The 17,823-nt window shown below is 37.3% G+C and overlaps 1 protein-coding gene across 1 annotated transcript; it reads right to left on the reverse strand.

Annotated features, from left to right (window-relative positions):
• Positions 1-4,090: 4,090 nt before the first annotated feature.
• On the reverse strand, positions 4,091-15,961 carry f11r.1 (F11 receptor, tandem duplicate 1). The gene is made up of 10 exons (XM_017459821.3): positions 15,751-15,961; positions 10,562-10,621; positions 10,054-10,170; positions 9,233-9,373; positions 8,854-9,056; positions 8,627-8,729; positions 8,410-8,517; positions 7,756-7,768; positions 7,583-7,640; positions 4,091-5,018 (listed from the first exon to the last, which is right to left on the reverse strand). Exons 1-10 carry the CDS (start codon positions 15,788-15,790, stop codon positions 4,983-4,985), a joined length of 879 nt encoding a protein of 292 aa, XP_017315310.1. The 5' UTR covers positions 15,791-15,961; the 3' UTR covers positions 4,091-4,982.
• Between the last annotated feature and the right edge of the window lie 1,862 nt (positions 15,962-17,823).

The raw sequence follows: 17,823 nt of genomic DNA on the forward strand, positions 1-17,823 counted from the left end.
AGCAGTGAATCAGAAAAGTTTGAAGTGCACACTGTCTGCATCATCAGTTCACAGTAAGCTGCACTCAATTTTACTGTTTGTTTTATTACTGTACAGTACATACAGTGCTGTGAAAAAGTATTTGCCCCTGATTTCTTCTGTTTTTGTGTATATCTCATACTAAATAGTTTTAGATCTTCAAATGAAATACAACATAAAACAAAGGCAACCTGACACACAATACAGTTTTTGTTTATTTATTTATTTTATCAAAGCAAAAAAAAAAGTTATCCAACACCTATCGCCAATGTGAAAAACTAATTACCCACTTCAATTCAATTCAATTCAATTTTATTTGTATAGCGCTTTTTACAATAGACATTGTCTCAAAGCAGCTTTACAGAAATATCAACAACACTTAAACTTAAAATCTGGTTGTGCCACCTTTAGCAGCAATAACTGCAACCAAACACTTCCGATCACTGGAGATCAGTCTTTCAATTCTAGGACTAGGACTTACTCCTATGCTTTGGATAGTCTTGCTGCATAATCCAGTTGTGCTTGAGTTTCAATTTATGGACTGAAGACCGGACATTCCCCTTTAGGATTTTCTGGTAGAGAACAGAATTCATGTTTCCCTCAATTATTGCAAGTTGCCCAGGCCCTGAAGCAGCAGAGCATCCCCACACCATCACAATTCCACCACCATGCTTGACCGTAAGTATGATGTTCTTTTTGTGGAATTTTGCATTTGGTTTACGTCTCATGTAATGGGACCACTGTCCACTTTCGACTCATCAATCCACAGAACATTCTCCCAAAAGATTTGAAGAACATTATGGTGTATTTCAGCAAAATTCAGCTGAGCTTTAATGTTCTTCTGGGTTAGAAGTGGTTTTCACCCTGCCATTCTTCCATGGATGCTGTTTTTGCCCAGTGTCTTTCTGATAGTGGAGTCATGAACAGTGACCTTTATTAATGCAAGAGATCCATTGATGTTGTCCTTGGCCCTTTTGTGACTTCCCGGATGAGTTGTCGCTGTGCTCTTGGAGGAATTTTGGAAAGTCGGGCACTTCTGGAAAGCTTCACTACTGTGTTGAGTTTTTCCATTTGGAGATAATGGCTCTCACTGTGGTTTTTTGGAGTCCCAGAGCCTTTGAAATAGCTTTGTAACCCTTCCTAGACTGATGTATTTCAATCACCTTCTTCCTCATAATTTCTAAAATTTCTAGCTAGAATTTTGCCATAGTGTGTTACTGAGTAATGCCTTTTGACTACTTCATGCTGTTGAAAAAGTTCTATTTAAGTGTTGATTTCATTGAGCAGGATTTGTGTCTAGTCCAGCTGAACCCCATTTTGAATGCAGTTTCAATGATTTGGGGAGTTAGTAACTATGGGGGCAAATATACTTTCACACAGGCCCAGTTGGTTTTTGCAAACTTTTTTGCTTCAGTAAATAACTATCATTTAAAAACTATATTTTGTGTTTACTCAGGTTGCCTTTATTATATCTTAGAATTTGTTTTCATTTCTGATGCAATTTAGTATGAGATATACACAAAAAAAGGAATCAGGATGTGAGCAAATACTTTTTCACAGCACTGTAACTGAAGAAGTACTTTGAAAAACAGTATGAAGTGTAATCATTATGATTATATACTGCATGTCTTCTAAACAGAAGTCAATATAAGTCAAGGCTAATAAGTCATATGTTAATTATTTACTAATAATCAAATTTGTAGCAGTTTGTCAGTACAGTACCAGTGTTTGTGAGAGAGAGTGAGTCTGTATTCCCACCTCATGTCCAGTGTTCCTGGGACAGGCTCCAGATCCAATGTGATGGTGACCAGACTCAAGTGAATTCTTGAGTGAATTAATGATTGTCTCAGTTATCCTGCACCATGGCATAACTGCAAAGTGAATTTATGTTTATTTATTACTGGTATCCCATTCAGATTGTACTCCCACTTAGGAGTTGGTGCTCACGGGATAGACTCTGGATTCACCATAACCCTGACCAGGTTACTGTTAATGAGCTTACTGAAAAGGAATGAATTTATATATACCTAAAAAATGTCAATTTAAGGATTTCAAAATGAACATTGGCCTACAATCAACATTCTAGACCAATGAAGCTTAATTTTTTAGATGAAATCTTAGCAGAACTGACTAATTTACAGTGGTGCTTGAAAGTAGAATGTTCTACATATCTGCATAAATATGACCTAATACATCATCGGATTTTCAAATAAGTCCTAAAAGCAGACCAAGAGAACTCAAATAAATAAATGAGACAAACATATTAAACTTGGTCATTTATTTATTAAGGAAAATAATCCAGTATTATATATTTGTAAGTGGTAAAAGTATGTGAACCTCTAGGATTAGCATTGAATTTGAAGGTGAAATTAGAGTCAGGTGTTTTCAATCAATGGGATGACAGGTTTGAGTGAGCACACTGTTTTATTTAAAGACCAGGGATCTATCAAAGTCTGATCTTCACAACACATGTTTGTGGAAGTGTATCATGGCATGAACAAAGGTGATTTCTGAGGACCTCAGAAAAAGAGTTGTTGATGCTCATCAGGCTGTAAAAAGTCACAAAACCATCTCTAAAGACTTTGGACTCCTCCAATCCACATTCAAACAGATGGAAGAATTTCAACACCATTGTTTCCCTCCCCAGGTGTGGTAGACTAACAAAGCTCACCAAGAGTAAGAGGTGTAATAGTCCGTGAGGTCACAAAGGAACTCAGGGTAACTTCTAAGTAACTAAAGCCCTCTCTCACATTGGCTAATGTTAATGTTCATGAATCCACCATCAGGACACCGTCCCAAACTAAAACAACAATAGTGTGCATAGCAGGGTTGCAAGGAGAATGCCACTGTTCTCTAAAAAGAACATTGCTTCCCCTCTGCAGTTTGCTAACAATCACATGGACAAGCTAGAAGGCTATTGGAAAAATGTTTAGTGGACAGACAAGATCAAAATAGAATTTTTGGTTTAATTGAGAAGTGTTATGTTTGGATTCCAGCATAAGAACCTTTTCCCATCTGTGAAACATGGTGGTGGTAGTATCATGGTTTGTGCCTGTTTTGCTGCATCTGGGCCAGGACGACTTGCCATCATTGATAGAACAATGAATTTTGAAGTATACCTAGGAATTCTAAAGGAAAATATCATGATATCTATCTGTGAACTGAATCTTAAGAGGAAGTGGGTCATGCAGCAAGACAACGACCCTAAGCATACAAGTGATTCTACCAAAGAACGGTTAAAGTAGAATAAATTTAATGTTTTGGAATGGCCAATTCTAAGTCCTGACCTTAATTCGATAGAAATGTTGTCGAAGGACCTGAAGCAAGCAGTTCATTTGAGGAAACCCACCAACATCCCAGAGTTTAAATTGCTCTGTACTGAGGAATGGGCTAAAATTCCTCCAAGCCGATGTGCAAGACTGATCAACGGTTATCAGAAACATTTAGTTGCAGTTATTGCTGCACAAGGGGGTCACATCCCCTTGTGAAAGCAAAAGATTCACATACTTTTGCCACTCACAGATATGTAATATTGGACCATATTGTTCAATGAATAAATTACCAAGTACAATATTTTCATCTCATTTGTTTAATTGGGTTCTTTTTATTTACTGTTAGGACTTCTGTGAAAATCTTATAAATATTTTAAGACATATTTATGCAGAAATATAGAAAATTTTAAAGAGGTTCACAAACTTTCAAGCACCACTGTAGTTAGTTTATGTATGGTCCTGCATAAATGCCTTTCAATTCATTCATTTTGAACATGCCATCATTATTACACATGAATTCTAGCATTTGGAACACTGGACAATTCCAGTGTCCCTGCCTGACCCTTCATTAAATGCCTTTCCGCTATGCCAGATATAAAATGAGGCTGTACTGCTCCCTGCTGGCTGTGAAGAACATTAAACACTTAAACAAAACAAAAAAAGAAGTTATTGATAAAGCCATTTATTAAAAAAAAAAAAAAAAAAAAAGGAAAGAAAAAAAAAAGGGAAAAAAAGGAAAAAGTAATTAAATTAAAAACCACACACACACACACACACACACACACACACACACACAATGATTTAATATAAACAAGTTGGACAGGATTTATTATTTTGCATGTTAGTATACATACTGACATCAGAGCATGTCAGATATTAAACATAATGGATTATCATGCCCCAAATGTCCAGGCTCGGTTTAACAGCTTATTGGGTGGATCAAATGAAACAAGTTAGAAGGCTGACATGGATATACATATTTCAGAGAGAAAAACAAAGCTAGACCAAAGAATTAACTAAACGAGTAAACAGTACAGATCACGTTCCTTCACATAAATATCAGAATTGCAGTTGACTACCTTGTCTCTCATTTTAAATACACCAGCTATGTCAAATTAAGAAGAAACAAGATAAACAAATGTAGTTAATCAAATGTGTACACACACACACACACACACACACACACACACACACACACACACACACACAATGTCAAAGCAAGAAAGACTTCAAGGTTTAAAAGGTTTACATATTAAAGCAAGCACATTTGTCTCATATCCAAACGAATTTGTTCTTTTGTTAAAATGTTTTGCCTCAAAAAAAAAAAAAAAACAAACAAACAAAAAAAACAAAACTACTCATTTATGTACAAAAATTCAAAATAAACACAAAACAAAACAGCAAATCTAAATGACAAAGAACAAGCTCATTCTTTTCGCCGTTCTCATGGTGACAGCCAGGATTCTCATTTTAATTCCGTTTTACACCAGGGGAAACTGTATTGTTGTCATTGATGTCATTTGGTAAGGTGCAAAGAGATGATTCAGTGGATGGTTCTGAAACATACTGCTACCTTTGAGTCGGTGTAAACAGTTCAGAATGACAAGCAGTTTAAAAGCACACAGAAATCCCAGAGCTGGAGTTAATGGAATAAGGAAAAACCATTGACACCTGTGCCAGTACAAACCGAGGCTACACCACGAAGGACTGCTTCTGTTTGAACTCCCCCTGAAACACACACACACACACACACACACACACACACACACACACACACAATTTAACTCAATTTCCATTCAGTTATACACAGAAAGCTTTAAGCATATTGTATAATATTAGGGTACATGAAAAGGTTACTATAATATATACCAGGGATTCCCCAACAATATGCAGCCAGGAACCACTAGCAATAATGAATAAATAATATGTAAATATGTAAATAAATAAATAAATAAATAAATAAATAAAGACCCCTTGATGAATGCAGCAGAGATTTATTTCATGAACATAATCCAAAAGTTTAAATATTATGCACAACAGGCATCCATCACATCATTATGAGATCGATTAAAACTTTTTGTAATTGGCCTTTTCCACCCCAGAGCTCGAACCGAACCAGTTACACTGCATTAAAAAACACACTCTCTGGCACTTTATTAGGAATGCTCATTCGTCCAGTTGTCCAAAAACAATGCATAAAATCATGCAGATTCTGGTCAGGAGCTTCAGTTATTGTTCACATTAAACATCAGAATATGGGGGGAAATAAAAGTGAGCTCAGTGACTGCGACATTAGCTGCGTTTACATGGACAACAATAATCCACTCTTAATCAGATAATCAAGACCATACTCTAAGAAACTACCATGTAAACAGCAATTTTTACTTACCTTAATCTAATTAAGGTCATAATCGAAGTAAGCAAAAATCTAATTAAGACAGGTGGAGTACTCCTGTTTTAGTTGCATTATGGACGTGTATTACAGACACCTTAATCACATTATGAATGTCATGTGGGAGTTTTCACCGCATTTTGCGACAGGACACGATCACACACGGCAGTTTTACGTTTTACGGTGAACAAGAGAGTTCGGACGCGTCCCAAATCGCATACTTTCCTACTATAGGCCTGTAGTGGGGAAAAATACATGCATCTCGGCTACTATATAGACGGTAAGTACGCGATTTGGGACACACCCACGACTTCAAGCACTTGTCTATACGGCTTCGAGCAGTTGTGTATTAGCACGTATAACATGACAAATAATTAACTGCACTTAAAGCGTTCGTAAAAAAAAATTAATAAAAACACCAAAAACTGTATACGGTGCCATAACGAAGATGAACGGCGTGGCGCGGTGACGTAATGACGCAGGCTGTTAATCTAATTATGTTCTATAACATGTAAAACGGGAACATGACAGGAGTATTCTAAAAGCGACTCATGTAAACACCTTAATCACAATATTATCTTAATCAGAGTAAGGTCAATAATTAGATTAATGCTGGCCATGTAAACGTAGTCACTGTTGATGGGCTGATTTGAGTATTTCAGAAATTCCTCACACAACAGTCTATAGCAGTGGTTTTCAAAGCGGGGGCTGCAAGGGAGGACTCAAGCATTTGATGTGAAAAAATAAATAAATGTATGTTTTCTCTCACTCTCAGACACACACACACAATCGATTCCTAATGTAACGTAAAGATGTAAGATGTAATTATTAATAAAAAAGGGGGATATATTCAGAAGTCTGTATTTTTTTTCATGTGTTTTAAAGATATCTTGCAAAAGGGGAGCCTCGGTCAAATGTTAATGCCATTTGGGGGGCCATGCCCTGGAAAAGTTTGGGAACCACTGGCCTAGAGAGTTTACACACAACTGGTGCAAAAAACAAAAAAAATATCCAGTGAGTGGCAGTTCTGCGGGCAGAAACCTCTTCTTGATGAAAGAGGTCAGAGGAGAATGAACAAGCTCGGTCAAACGGACAGGACATCTACAGTAACTCAAATAACCATTTTTTACAACCGTTCAGAGCAGAAAAAGAATCTCAGAATACACAACATGCAGAACCTTCAGGCTACTAATAGCAGAAGATCACACCGGGTTCCATTCCTGTGGGCAAAAACTGTAATCTGACGCTAGTAAAAAAAACTGTAATCTGGGTAACGGGACAGTTGAAGGAAAAGAGCAGGCAATGGTTTTTCTAGTCTGTCTAGTTTTGCTGAGCCTGTGCCCACTGTAGCCTCAGACTGATGTTCTTGTGTTTTTTTTTTCCCCGCACTGTTATGTGTGAACACCACAGAAGAGATCAGCAATTTCTGAGATACTCAAATCAGCCTATCGAGCACAAACCACCATGCCACAGTCTCACAAGTCACTGTGATCACATTGCAGCCCCGTTCTGATGATCGTTAACTGAAGCTCGACCTGCATCTGTATGATTTCATGCACTGCAATGCTGCCACGTGATCGGCTGATTGGATTTAAAATAAATAACTAATAATGTTAATTAAAACTAATAATTTTGATAGACAGAGATAGAGATATATATATATATATATATATATATATATATATATATATATATATATATATATATATATATATATATATATATATATATATATATATACACATACACATATACATATACATATACATACATACATACACACACACACACACACACACCCACCCACCCTGGATATACACCACATACACATGGAACTATACCATATACAAGGTCTTATAGAGTTACTGTAGGTATGAACGTTAAACTATAGAGTGCTTACATCATCCTCATCACCATAGTCCTGTCTAGGCTGTGTATACACCGCTGTTTTGGGCTTGCTGTAATAGAACACAAATGTTTCCGACAGTAAACCGATAAGCTGAAATGTTACTGAAATGAAAATACAAAATCATGTACAATGAAAATATGCAGTAGCTAAAGAGTATCTCTTACCTTTCGGACATTTCTGGAAAGGTGAAAAGTGGAAAAGAGTGGGGTCAATAAAAGATTGAATTTATAATCATTTACTATATATATATATATATATATATATATATATATATATATATATATATATATATATATATATATATATATATATATATATATATATATATATATTTATATTTAAAGAATCACTTTTCTTACATGTTGATTTTGTTTGAAATTCAAGCAACAACAGCATGAGCTGAATGATTATGATAAGTAAGGTGTCTAGAAGGAGGTTTCTGCCAGTTCCTGTCCTCTTTATTGTGAGAGAAATGAGCATGGTAACTGAGGGCTTTTCTTTATCTCTTTGATAATGAAGTGTCCGAGTGATAGTTATGCTGATCGCATTAAGGCTGGTGAAACTCCTGAGTCTGGGGCAGGTTCCTATAATGGTGTACTTCCTTTGCATGCTGTGTTTAAGACTTGTGACCCGAGTGCTTTTGTCTCCACCTCTACGGACTGCCCACTAAAATGACTATAAAACTACAATGGACGGATCCCTTGCTTAGACTTGATGGCTACAGTGCGAAACAGTATGTTCTGATGTTGTAGACTAATGCTCTCATCTGCAATAAAAAAAATCCTGCTTTTTTTCTGCAAATTCCCAAGAGAACTTACTGGGCAGATATCCCTTCTTATTGGCGAACCACACAGCAAAGCAAAGCAACGCAATAGCAAGCAGTGCTACAAGAACGCCGGCCACAATACCTCCTGTGTTCAAGTCACCTACAAAACAAATCAAAACAGAAATCAGAAATTTACAGTGGAACAGTACGTCACATATAATGAACTTCATAGGATACTGAGAACACAACAGACTGAAAGGTTTACTCACGGACTTCCATGACCACAGCTGGTCCACGCTGAGGAGGCCCCTGCCCATTGGAAGCTTCACAGTAATAACTTCCGCTGTCTGCCTTACTCACACTGGGAAACTCCTGTTACTCACAAAAAGATACAATGGTGCTGCTTCTACAACAGTGAAAAAAAATCTTAGAATTTGAAACCTTGCGTTTTATTTGTAAAGGGAACTTAAACGCAAGAGTAAGGACATCAACTGACCAGGTTGCCGTTCAGACTGTTCAGCTTGTATGTCAAGTTCTTAAAGTTGGGGAACTTGCTGGGGTCATCAGGCAAAGGGGTGCCATTTTTATACCATTTATAGGTAGACGGAGGAGAACCATCCTTATCGAAACAGGTCAGTAGGACGCTGCGACCTGTTGTGGCCGAGGTGGGGATGCGGCTGATCGGCACAGAAGGAGGAACTGCAGGGAGAAATAATCATTGGATAATAGTCATCACCTCACCGTTAATGCATATACAGCTAACAGCACTCTTCTGATTGACATCAGTCACTTCACATCTTTATCTTATTTGGATTCTTTTCATTAAAAATGATACACTTTTAATAGATTTTCGGACTAAAGGAAGAGGAACCTACCGAGCACGGTTAGTTTAATCTTAACTTCAGCATAGCCACTATTACCGGACACTTCACAGGAATAATCGCCAGTGTCTTGTCTGGTGGCTTTTTCAATCCTCAAACCGCCTTGGTACTGAGTCATCCGTCCTTTATACTTATCTAAAGACAAAACAGGAAAAGAAAAATGTATGCATATGCGCGCGCGTGTGTGTGTGTGTATGTGTGTGTGTGTGTAATATATATATATTATGAGAGATAGAGAGAAAATCTCACAAAAGTGAGTACACCCCTCACATTTTGTAAATATATATAAATATTTATATCTTTTCATGTGACAACACTGAAGAAATGACACTTTGCTCCAATGTAAAGTAGTGAGTGTACAGCTTGTGTAACAGCGTAAATTTGCAGTCCCCTCAAAATAACTCAACACACAGCCATTAATGTCTAAACCGCTGGCAACAAAAGTGAGTACACCCCTAAGTGAAAATGTCCAAATTCTAGCAAAGTGTCATTTCTTCAGTGTTGTCACATGAAAAGATATCAAAATATTTACAAAAATGTGAGGGGTGTACTCACTATTGTGAGACACTGTAATATATATATATATATATATATATATATATATTATATATATATATATATATATATATAATATATATATATATATATATATATATTATATATATATATATATATATATATATATATATATATATATATATATATATATATATATATATATATATAACATTACATTATATTATATATTCACACTTCGAAGATTGAGTTTATATACACTAAGAACTGATTAATTGATTCTAACTTGGGTTTCTTACCTGTAATCTGGCCATCAAAGTAGATGAAGGACTGCGAGCCCGTTATACTACTAAATTTCCATTCCACTCGAGGTGTTGCCCCAAAATCAGCCGAGTAGTCACATTTCAGATCGGCTCCTGAGCAAACACAATGAGTTCACAGTTCATTCTGATATTTATTCCAAACAGTGCTAAATGCAAGGGTTTCTGTACAGTGACTGAGAGCCATGAAACCTGCCCTGAAGCAAATGCCTCCAGTTACACAAAGGACACGTGGATCCTTTTCAATTGCTTCTTTCAGTGAACAAAATACACTAACTGCACTCATCAGTATACCAAAACTTTCAACCTGCCTAGCCTAAACAGAACACACAAAAGACACAACAAAACACCTGCCTAGAAGGTTTGAATACGCCACTAAACCTGAGCTGATTACTAATCCAGAACAGAAATGTGAACCATAAAAACACTGAAGTTAAAAAAGAGCAGTAGAAAAAGAAAGTGAAAAGTGGAAGAACGAGACACTCACCACTGTTCTCCGGGACCCTAACGGTCGGTGTACTCGAGCTGGCAGAAAAGGCATGCAGGCCTGAGAAAAACAGATTTACTTAATTTTATACTGTAAAATGATAGTTCACTAGTATGACACTGCCACAAGCAAAGCAAACTTCAACCATTGCATAAATATTCACACAAATACACCATGCATTTATATAAAGCCCTGTAGCATTCTTAAAAAACAACCCACAAAACACATACACAATAAGGCAGAAATATCATTTTTAATCACAAACCAATTATTTCAAGTTATTTTCTGTTTATTTAATCCCAGCAAATGTTTTTTTCTTTCTTAGAAAACAGGATATGTAAAAATCCACTAACTTTAACTTTATCTTCACACTGGATTAATCTACCAATACAGTTATGACTTTCAGCTTTGCATATGGAGTTAAAGTAACTTATCCAAAACATCATCTTTGGGCGGCTGTGGCTCAGGTGGTAGAGAGGGTTGTCCACTAATCGTAGGGTTGGTGGTTCGATTACCGGCCGACATGACTCCACATGCCGAAGTGTCCTTGGGCAACAAACCGAACCCTAACTTGCTCCTGATGTCAAGCTCGTGCCTTGCATGGCAGCTCTGCTACCATTGGGGTGTGTGTGTGTGTGTGTGTGTGTGAGTGAGTGTGAATGAGAAACAGATTTATACAACCACTTAGGTTAAAAAAGTGCAGACTAGGGGTGCACCGAAAGAAAAATTCTTGGCTGAAGCCGAATATAATGAAAAACTTGGCCGAAGGCCGAATACGAACACGTTTTTCAATTTATTTGACCAATTTTTTCACCATTGCATAAATTAAATAGTCAAATGTGCTTTTAACTATTTTGTCTTGCTTTTCAAAGAAAAAATCAATTACAAAAACTACAAATTTTAAAATATTTAACACTGAACATTTTTTTTTCATTCCAGCAGGCATAGGCTACCAACAAGGCACAATATAACTAAATAAATAAATGAGTAAAATAAAAATATTTTGATGTGGTCATCTTTGAGCCCCCCTTGAACACCCTATGTTAGGCCTATAACTGACTGCTGAAAGAACATAACACTCTGTAGCCTACAACAAAAACGTGCATTAAAAAGTGCATTGACAAGAGTGCAAAAATGGTTCTATTCGGTTCTATACGGCTGATTATATTGGGGATATATACCACTCGTGGAGGCTGTACACCTCGAGGAGTATTATAGTAGATATAGTATGGTAGATACGTTGTTAATGTTATGTTCCTTGATAGATTTAGTTAGTTTAAACTATAGATTAGTTCATTTAGTCCCCGCTGGTTTTTCCACTCCCAGTCCATAGTACTAGTTCATGTTTCTTGCTTTGTGTTTTGACCCTGTTTTCTGTGACCGCAACTTTGATTCCTGCTTTGCCCCGTTTATGCCTGTTTGCCGATCGCCCGACCCTTTGCCTGTCTTGACTAAGTTTTTTGGATTACGATTTGGATTTGTCTGCCTGCCCTTAAATAAATACGTCTTTACCTGCTTCCATACTCTACTCCCTCATGTCTCGCAAGGTGACCGAATACTCCGGAACAGAAACAAAACAAACGCACGTGTCCACAGTAAACCACATCCGAAGAGCATGCGCTCGCTTGAGCACTCGTGCACGTAGCTCGTGCATGCACACACCCCCTCATCTCTCCGAGCGCGCTGCCGGAAGTGGAGGACTGGTTTTTGACACACTTTACAAAATCACAGACATTTGATTCATATCTCATCTTCTGTCTCTGAACCACTTCCATATTACGGAGGAAGCTCCTTTGTTGGGGATTAATTCTTCATCCTTGTCTAGGGTTGAAACTCCACCTTCCTCCCTGCTTATTATAGCTCTACGTGTGAGATGCCCACGCTGCGGCGTGTAAACACGTCATCAACTATATCGTCAATATCATGGGATGATAAATTCTTATCACGAGGAGGAATTGTACTGTTATATCCTAGACGATACGATATGGCACAGCCCTACTGTAGCTCTGACGATAAAATACAGCTTCTTGCCTCAATGCACGATCAGATCTCTCTTCTGTGTTTTGATTTACTTTTTTAATTCAAGGGAAAATTCTTCAACATTCTTGACCCTGTTAACACCAAAAACAGATTTTAGAGGTGATGCTCACAAACAAATCTTTTATTTACACTGTCTGTACTTTGATAACGTGGCTAGCTCACCACTGGTTGATCTGTCTTTAATCTAGCGGCATTACAAGGCCATCGTCACTGCACAGCGGAGCTCTCTAATCACACAGCACTTTTATTGTTACATCTGTTTCTTTCTCTGCTTTTACTGTACGTGTAAAATACTGCACTTGTGCGTAGGTGTATGCATGAACGTGACTGTGTTCAGCAATCCGATTACAGAATTATCAATCTGTTTTAATATAGCGAGTAGAAGAGAGAATTTTTTTTTAGTTCTAGTGAGTCTAAGGTGCAGTGGATTTGGGTAAATATTGAAGAATTACATGAGGAGGCCAGCGAGTGTGCTCTTATACAGATTTTGTTTGCTATAAATCACAATATTACATATTTAATTACATCTCTGCATATCTTTGTACATTCCTGACCAAGAACAGTATACAAGTAATACTTATGATGATAATGTGCATTATGAGTCATTCTTTGATTTTTTACCAGAGGACATTTTACAAAGGCAGCAGGTTCAACAAACTTGCCCACTTTGTGTGTTTGCTTTATGCATTGACCGGCTTCACCAGTTGGCTTATGTCATAAGGAAACGTAATATAAACCAAACAGTGATACATTTCGACCTTAAACAGGAAACGAGGCTATAAAAACCCAAAATAAACTGCTGATGTGAGAATGGTACTATATAATATCCAACACTAACTGTAATTGTGCTATCCACATTGTTCATTTCTGACATAGAGCAAAGTCAGTTTTATTCCCTTACAGACTAACTATATAAATCTGTACGCAAGAACTGTTGCCGTAATCATAAGGAGTGTCCTCATCCGTGCTCATCCCAGGACTCATTAACAATATGCTGACATGCTGAACATGGTTTCAATCCCACTGTAATGTCTGACTTTATAGCGCTGTAAAAATGTGTCCTAAAACCCGGAAATGAGTCAGCATTTTTAGCACTTCCGATTCCATCGTCCTGAACTCGATGGGTTTTTTTTTTTTTAAAAGAGATTTTTGGTTAAATGCCTGAAATAAGGTCTGTGGTTAACACAAGCTCAATATATTTTCATATTTTATTCTACGTCTTAAAATACACCAGTAATACCCAACCCATGATTTTGTTAAGCTTGTACATGTCTTGAAAAAGGTGGTCGCTAACAAGTGGTATAGTGGACTACAGAGGTTGTCGGGGACAGTAAACATCACGCCGAATAGGAAAGCTCCTCTACTACAGCCTCACTGTGTTTATACTCGCGCTCTTGCAAACGATTCCAACTCAACCCGTTCCAACTTGTAGATTTAGCAAATGTATAGTATTTTCCAATTGTAGCGTTTCTTTCAAAATGTAGTGCTATAAAGCTACTATTTTCCAATTGTAGCGTTTCTTTCAAACTGTAGTGCTATAAAGCTTAGTGATGGTGACGTTGAAGTCATGCGACCATTGTGTAGCTCTTTTACAGCCTAACTTAAGCTTTTTACTTCTGGCGATTGTATTTAGGCTTCAGAATTCATAAAAGCTGTGTTCATTTGTAAAGATTATCTTGACGAACAAAACGTGTAAGAAATCATTAACTTATTTTTTGCTACAATCCAAAAGCTAATGGAAAAATCCTATTAGCTTTTTGCCGATGGAAACAGGTTGATGCTAACTTTCAGGTTGGTCTACAAAAATACGCCAGTTTTGCTGCACTTTAGTGTTTTGAAACAATACTGATTTATAATCCTACTACTGGGTTTCAACACAGAGTACAGATTCCCTTTTTGAGTTTGGTTCCTCTTAAAGTTTCCCTTGCCTGGGTCACTTCTGGTTTGCTCATTAGAAAACGAAATCTACATTCAGATTTCTGTAAAGCTGATTTATGACTGTCTGCTCTTAAAAGTATTACACAAATAAAAAGTGAACTGCTTTTATAATGGGTGTCAAGTGTTTGCTCGTTTCTCCTTTACTTTGCATAATATAAAATATCTTTGCATAACTTAACCAATATATATCTCAACATGTTTTCCATTTCAATCTGCTTCCAGGTCTCTCAAAAAAAAAAAAAAAAAAAAAAAAAAAAAAAAAAATCCCCTCACTGGAATTTAATTCTGGTTTCAATTACGTCATTTATGTGAGACGACAATGTCATTTCAACAATCATTAACATAGACCTTATAGACCTATAGAGGTAATTATATACATTTTGTTTAAATAATACATTTTTTAAATAATATTTAAAAAATAAATAACATCTAAAAAAAAAAAAAAACTAGAATCTTCAGGTTTAGTTGGTTTTTGCCCTCGGGTCACTTCCTTGTTTGCCACAGAGCCAGTTTCGAGTGGGGGAAGGGCAGAAATACGGGTTGTCAAGGTGAAACCGCAGGGCTCGAGCCCAAATCAAAACCTAGTGAACAGTACGTGAGGTGCAAGTGGCACAACATCAAGCCGAATGTAGTGCGCATAGACAGGGAGGAGGGAGTCATTTGGGACGCGCACAAGTGTAACTCGAGTGCTTGGGTTGGAAACACCTGCCGAACGAACTTGTTCGGATTAAAATTGCATTTAAAAAAAAAAAAAAAAAAAAGATTCTACGTTTATCTGTAAATTATTTTTTTTGTTGCGCCAGAATAATTTATTCAGTTATATGCCTGTAAATATATCACAATATCAACAAGTTTAGAAATTAATTACGTTTAGGCCATCCGCCGGCAGGTGTGTTATCGACCAGTTCCAGGAAGCAAACTATGTTTATTTACTGTATAAAAGAAAAACGAATTATACAGTAAGATATAATCATTAGTATTTGTAATTCTGCGATTGTCGTTTGTCGAAATATAAAATAAAAGATAACTAAATTAGTTGTTAAACATTAAAATTTAAGTTGTTTATTTAAAAAAAAAAATATTTACGCTTACTAGTAATGAGAAATGAGATTAAACCATGTCCCACCAGACAGTTCCTCTTTTTAAAACCCAAGGTGTTTCAACTGCTTCACCTTTTTTTTTTTTTTTTTGAGGAAATGAAACCTTCTCACCTGTTGCTTGCCAGCAGAGAAGCACAAACACCAAGAACATGTCGACTAAACCAAATATTCCGCTTCAAACAGCCAGAAAAAGATGATAAAGGCGTTTCACTGAAGAAATTAGTGTCCGCAGCTCACGGGCTAAAATATTCACAGGAGCTCGTTTAATAAAATGAACGCCCTTCCGTGTGGAACTAGGTATCTGAACTCAGGCAGGAGGACACGCCCAGTTCGTGACGTAGCGAGAGTACAAGTCTGCCAAAGAAAGAAGTTTGTTTCAGTTCCTCTCTTGTTTATGTGTTTAGGATTTTTCAAGTTGTGTATGTTGTTACAGTGGAAAATGGCTTTTTGTCGAGGGTACCAGGGTGATGCTAATTTCCGGGTTGGCCTACAAAAATACGTCATTCCTGCAGGATTGACCACATTAGTGTCGGACGCTTGTGTGTCTCTTTTTTATTTAATGTGGAGATAAAGTCCATCTCTGCAGCAGTCAGTTATTACATTTATGATGGCGAACGTGCATGAAACACCAGTCCCATTCACACGAATGTCAAGATCACAAGAAATTTAAGTCGAGATCACGAGAAAACAACTGGAAAAAATAATAATGCATGACCGCTTAGGCCTTCCGTATAAACTAACTAATTAACTAATACGGATGACTGACGGTAGGTTTGGCTTCCTGCATTTTGGTGATAATTAAAGGCAAATGTTAATTTAGATTTTCCCCCTTCCCTTTTACTATGCACTTTCAATCCTGGAGGACCACAACACTGCTAAAACATGTTTATTGGCAACCAAGAAGTGAGAAAAGCAAAACAAGAAATGCTTTAGTGTCACGTGGGATGTTTGTCACAAGCTAAAATACAGTCCTTGTATTTTCTCTCTCTCTCTCAGCACGCCAACATAAAACCTTTTGGTCAAACAGGATGGAAAGTGCATATGTTTCTGCTACTTTTAGGATTTTTTTTTTTTTTAAACTTATTTAATTTCTCACTGGCTTTAATCACTCGAACAAAACAGCATTTATTGGTCTGTGGCATTGTCTGCTAACTACTCATTTATGTGACTCATGCAGTGGTTACAGGTCAGCTTTTTCGACACAAACTAAAAATCACCTTGCACTGAAAGCCATGGTCACTGAAAAACATGAAAAAGTACTTGTTTTTAGTATAGGTGTATACTTAAACTTCACCTCAGAAGCTTAAAGTGCAGTATCAGTGCGTGTAACTCGGTGTTTTCTTGAATGAAAGAAGCAGCTGAAAAAGAACATTTCTTGAACATTTTTAGCTTGTGTAGCTGGACGCTCAGTCACTGAACATAAACATCCATCCATCCATTTTCCATACCTCTTATCCTCCACAGGGTCACGGGGAGCCTGGAGCCTATCCCAGGAGACACGGGGATCAAGGTGGGGGACACCCTGGACAGGGTGCCAACCCATCACAAGGAACAATGGCACACACATTCACACACTATGGACAATTTAGAAATGCCATTCAGCCTACAATGCATGTCTTTGGACTGGGGAAGGAAACTAGAGTACCCAGAGGAAACCCCCAAAGCACCGGGAGATCATGGAAACTCTGCACACACAGGACAAAGGTGGAACACACACCCCCAACCCTGAAGGTGTGAGGCTAACATGCTAAACACTAAGGCAGGGGCTCCCAAACTTTTCTAGGGCAAGGCCCCCCAAATGGCATTAACATTTGACTGAGGCCCCCCTTTTGCAAGATGTCTTTAAAACACATTAAAAATACAGACTTCTGAATATATCCCCCTTTTTATTAATAATTTCATCTTACATCTTTACATTACATTAGGAATTGATTGTGTGTGTGTGTGTGTGGTTGTCTGAGAGTGAGAAAGAGAAAATCATGTATTTATCTATTTTTCACACCAAATTGTTGAGGCCCCCTGGTGCCCCCTGGCAGCCCCCACTTTGAAAACCACTGCACTAAACTACCATGCCCATTAGAAAATCAGAATCAAGATGGACTCAAAGTGACCCACAAAGTAGCTAAAAGCCTTAAAGATTATAATACAAGTCAAGCTGATTTACTTCTGCCTGACCAGTGTCCC

Source organism: Ictalurus punctatus, chromosome 28, assembly GCF_001660625.3.
Source record: "Ictalurus punctatus breed USDA103 chromosome 28, Coco_2.0, whole genome shotgun sequence".
Lineage (NCBI taxonomy): Eukaryota > Metazoa > Chordata > Actinopteri > Siluriformes > Ictaluridae > Ictalurus > Ictalurus punctatus.

What these genes read in the sequence shown, in the direction of transcription:
- f11r.1 (XM_017459821.3), bottom strand. Translation starts at nt 15,790, where the DNA reads ATGTTCTTGGTGTTTGTGCTTCTCTGCTGGCAAGCAACAG. An exon ending in GATTAAACTAACCGTGCTCG is followed by an intron (nt 9,057 to 9,232) that starts GTAGGTTCCTCT and finishes TTCTCCCTGCAG; the next exon opens with TTCCTCCTTCTGTGCCGATC. An exon ending in ACTATGGTGATGAGGATGAT is followed by an intron (nt 5,019 to 7,582) that starts GTAAGCACTCTA and finishes TGTGTGTTTCAG; the next exon opens with GGGGAGTTCAAACAGAAGCA.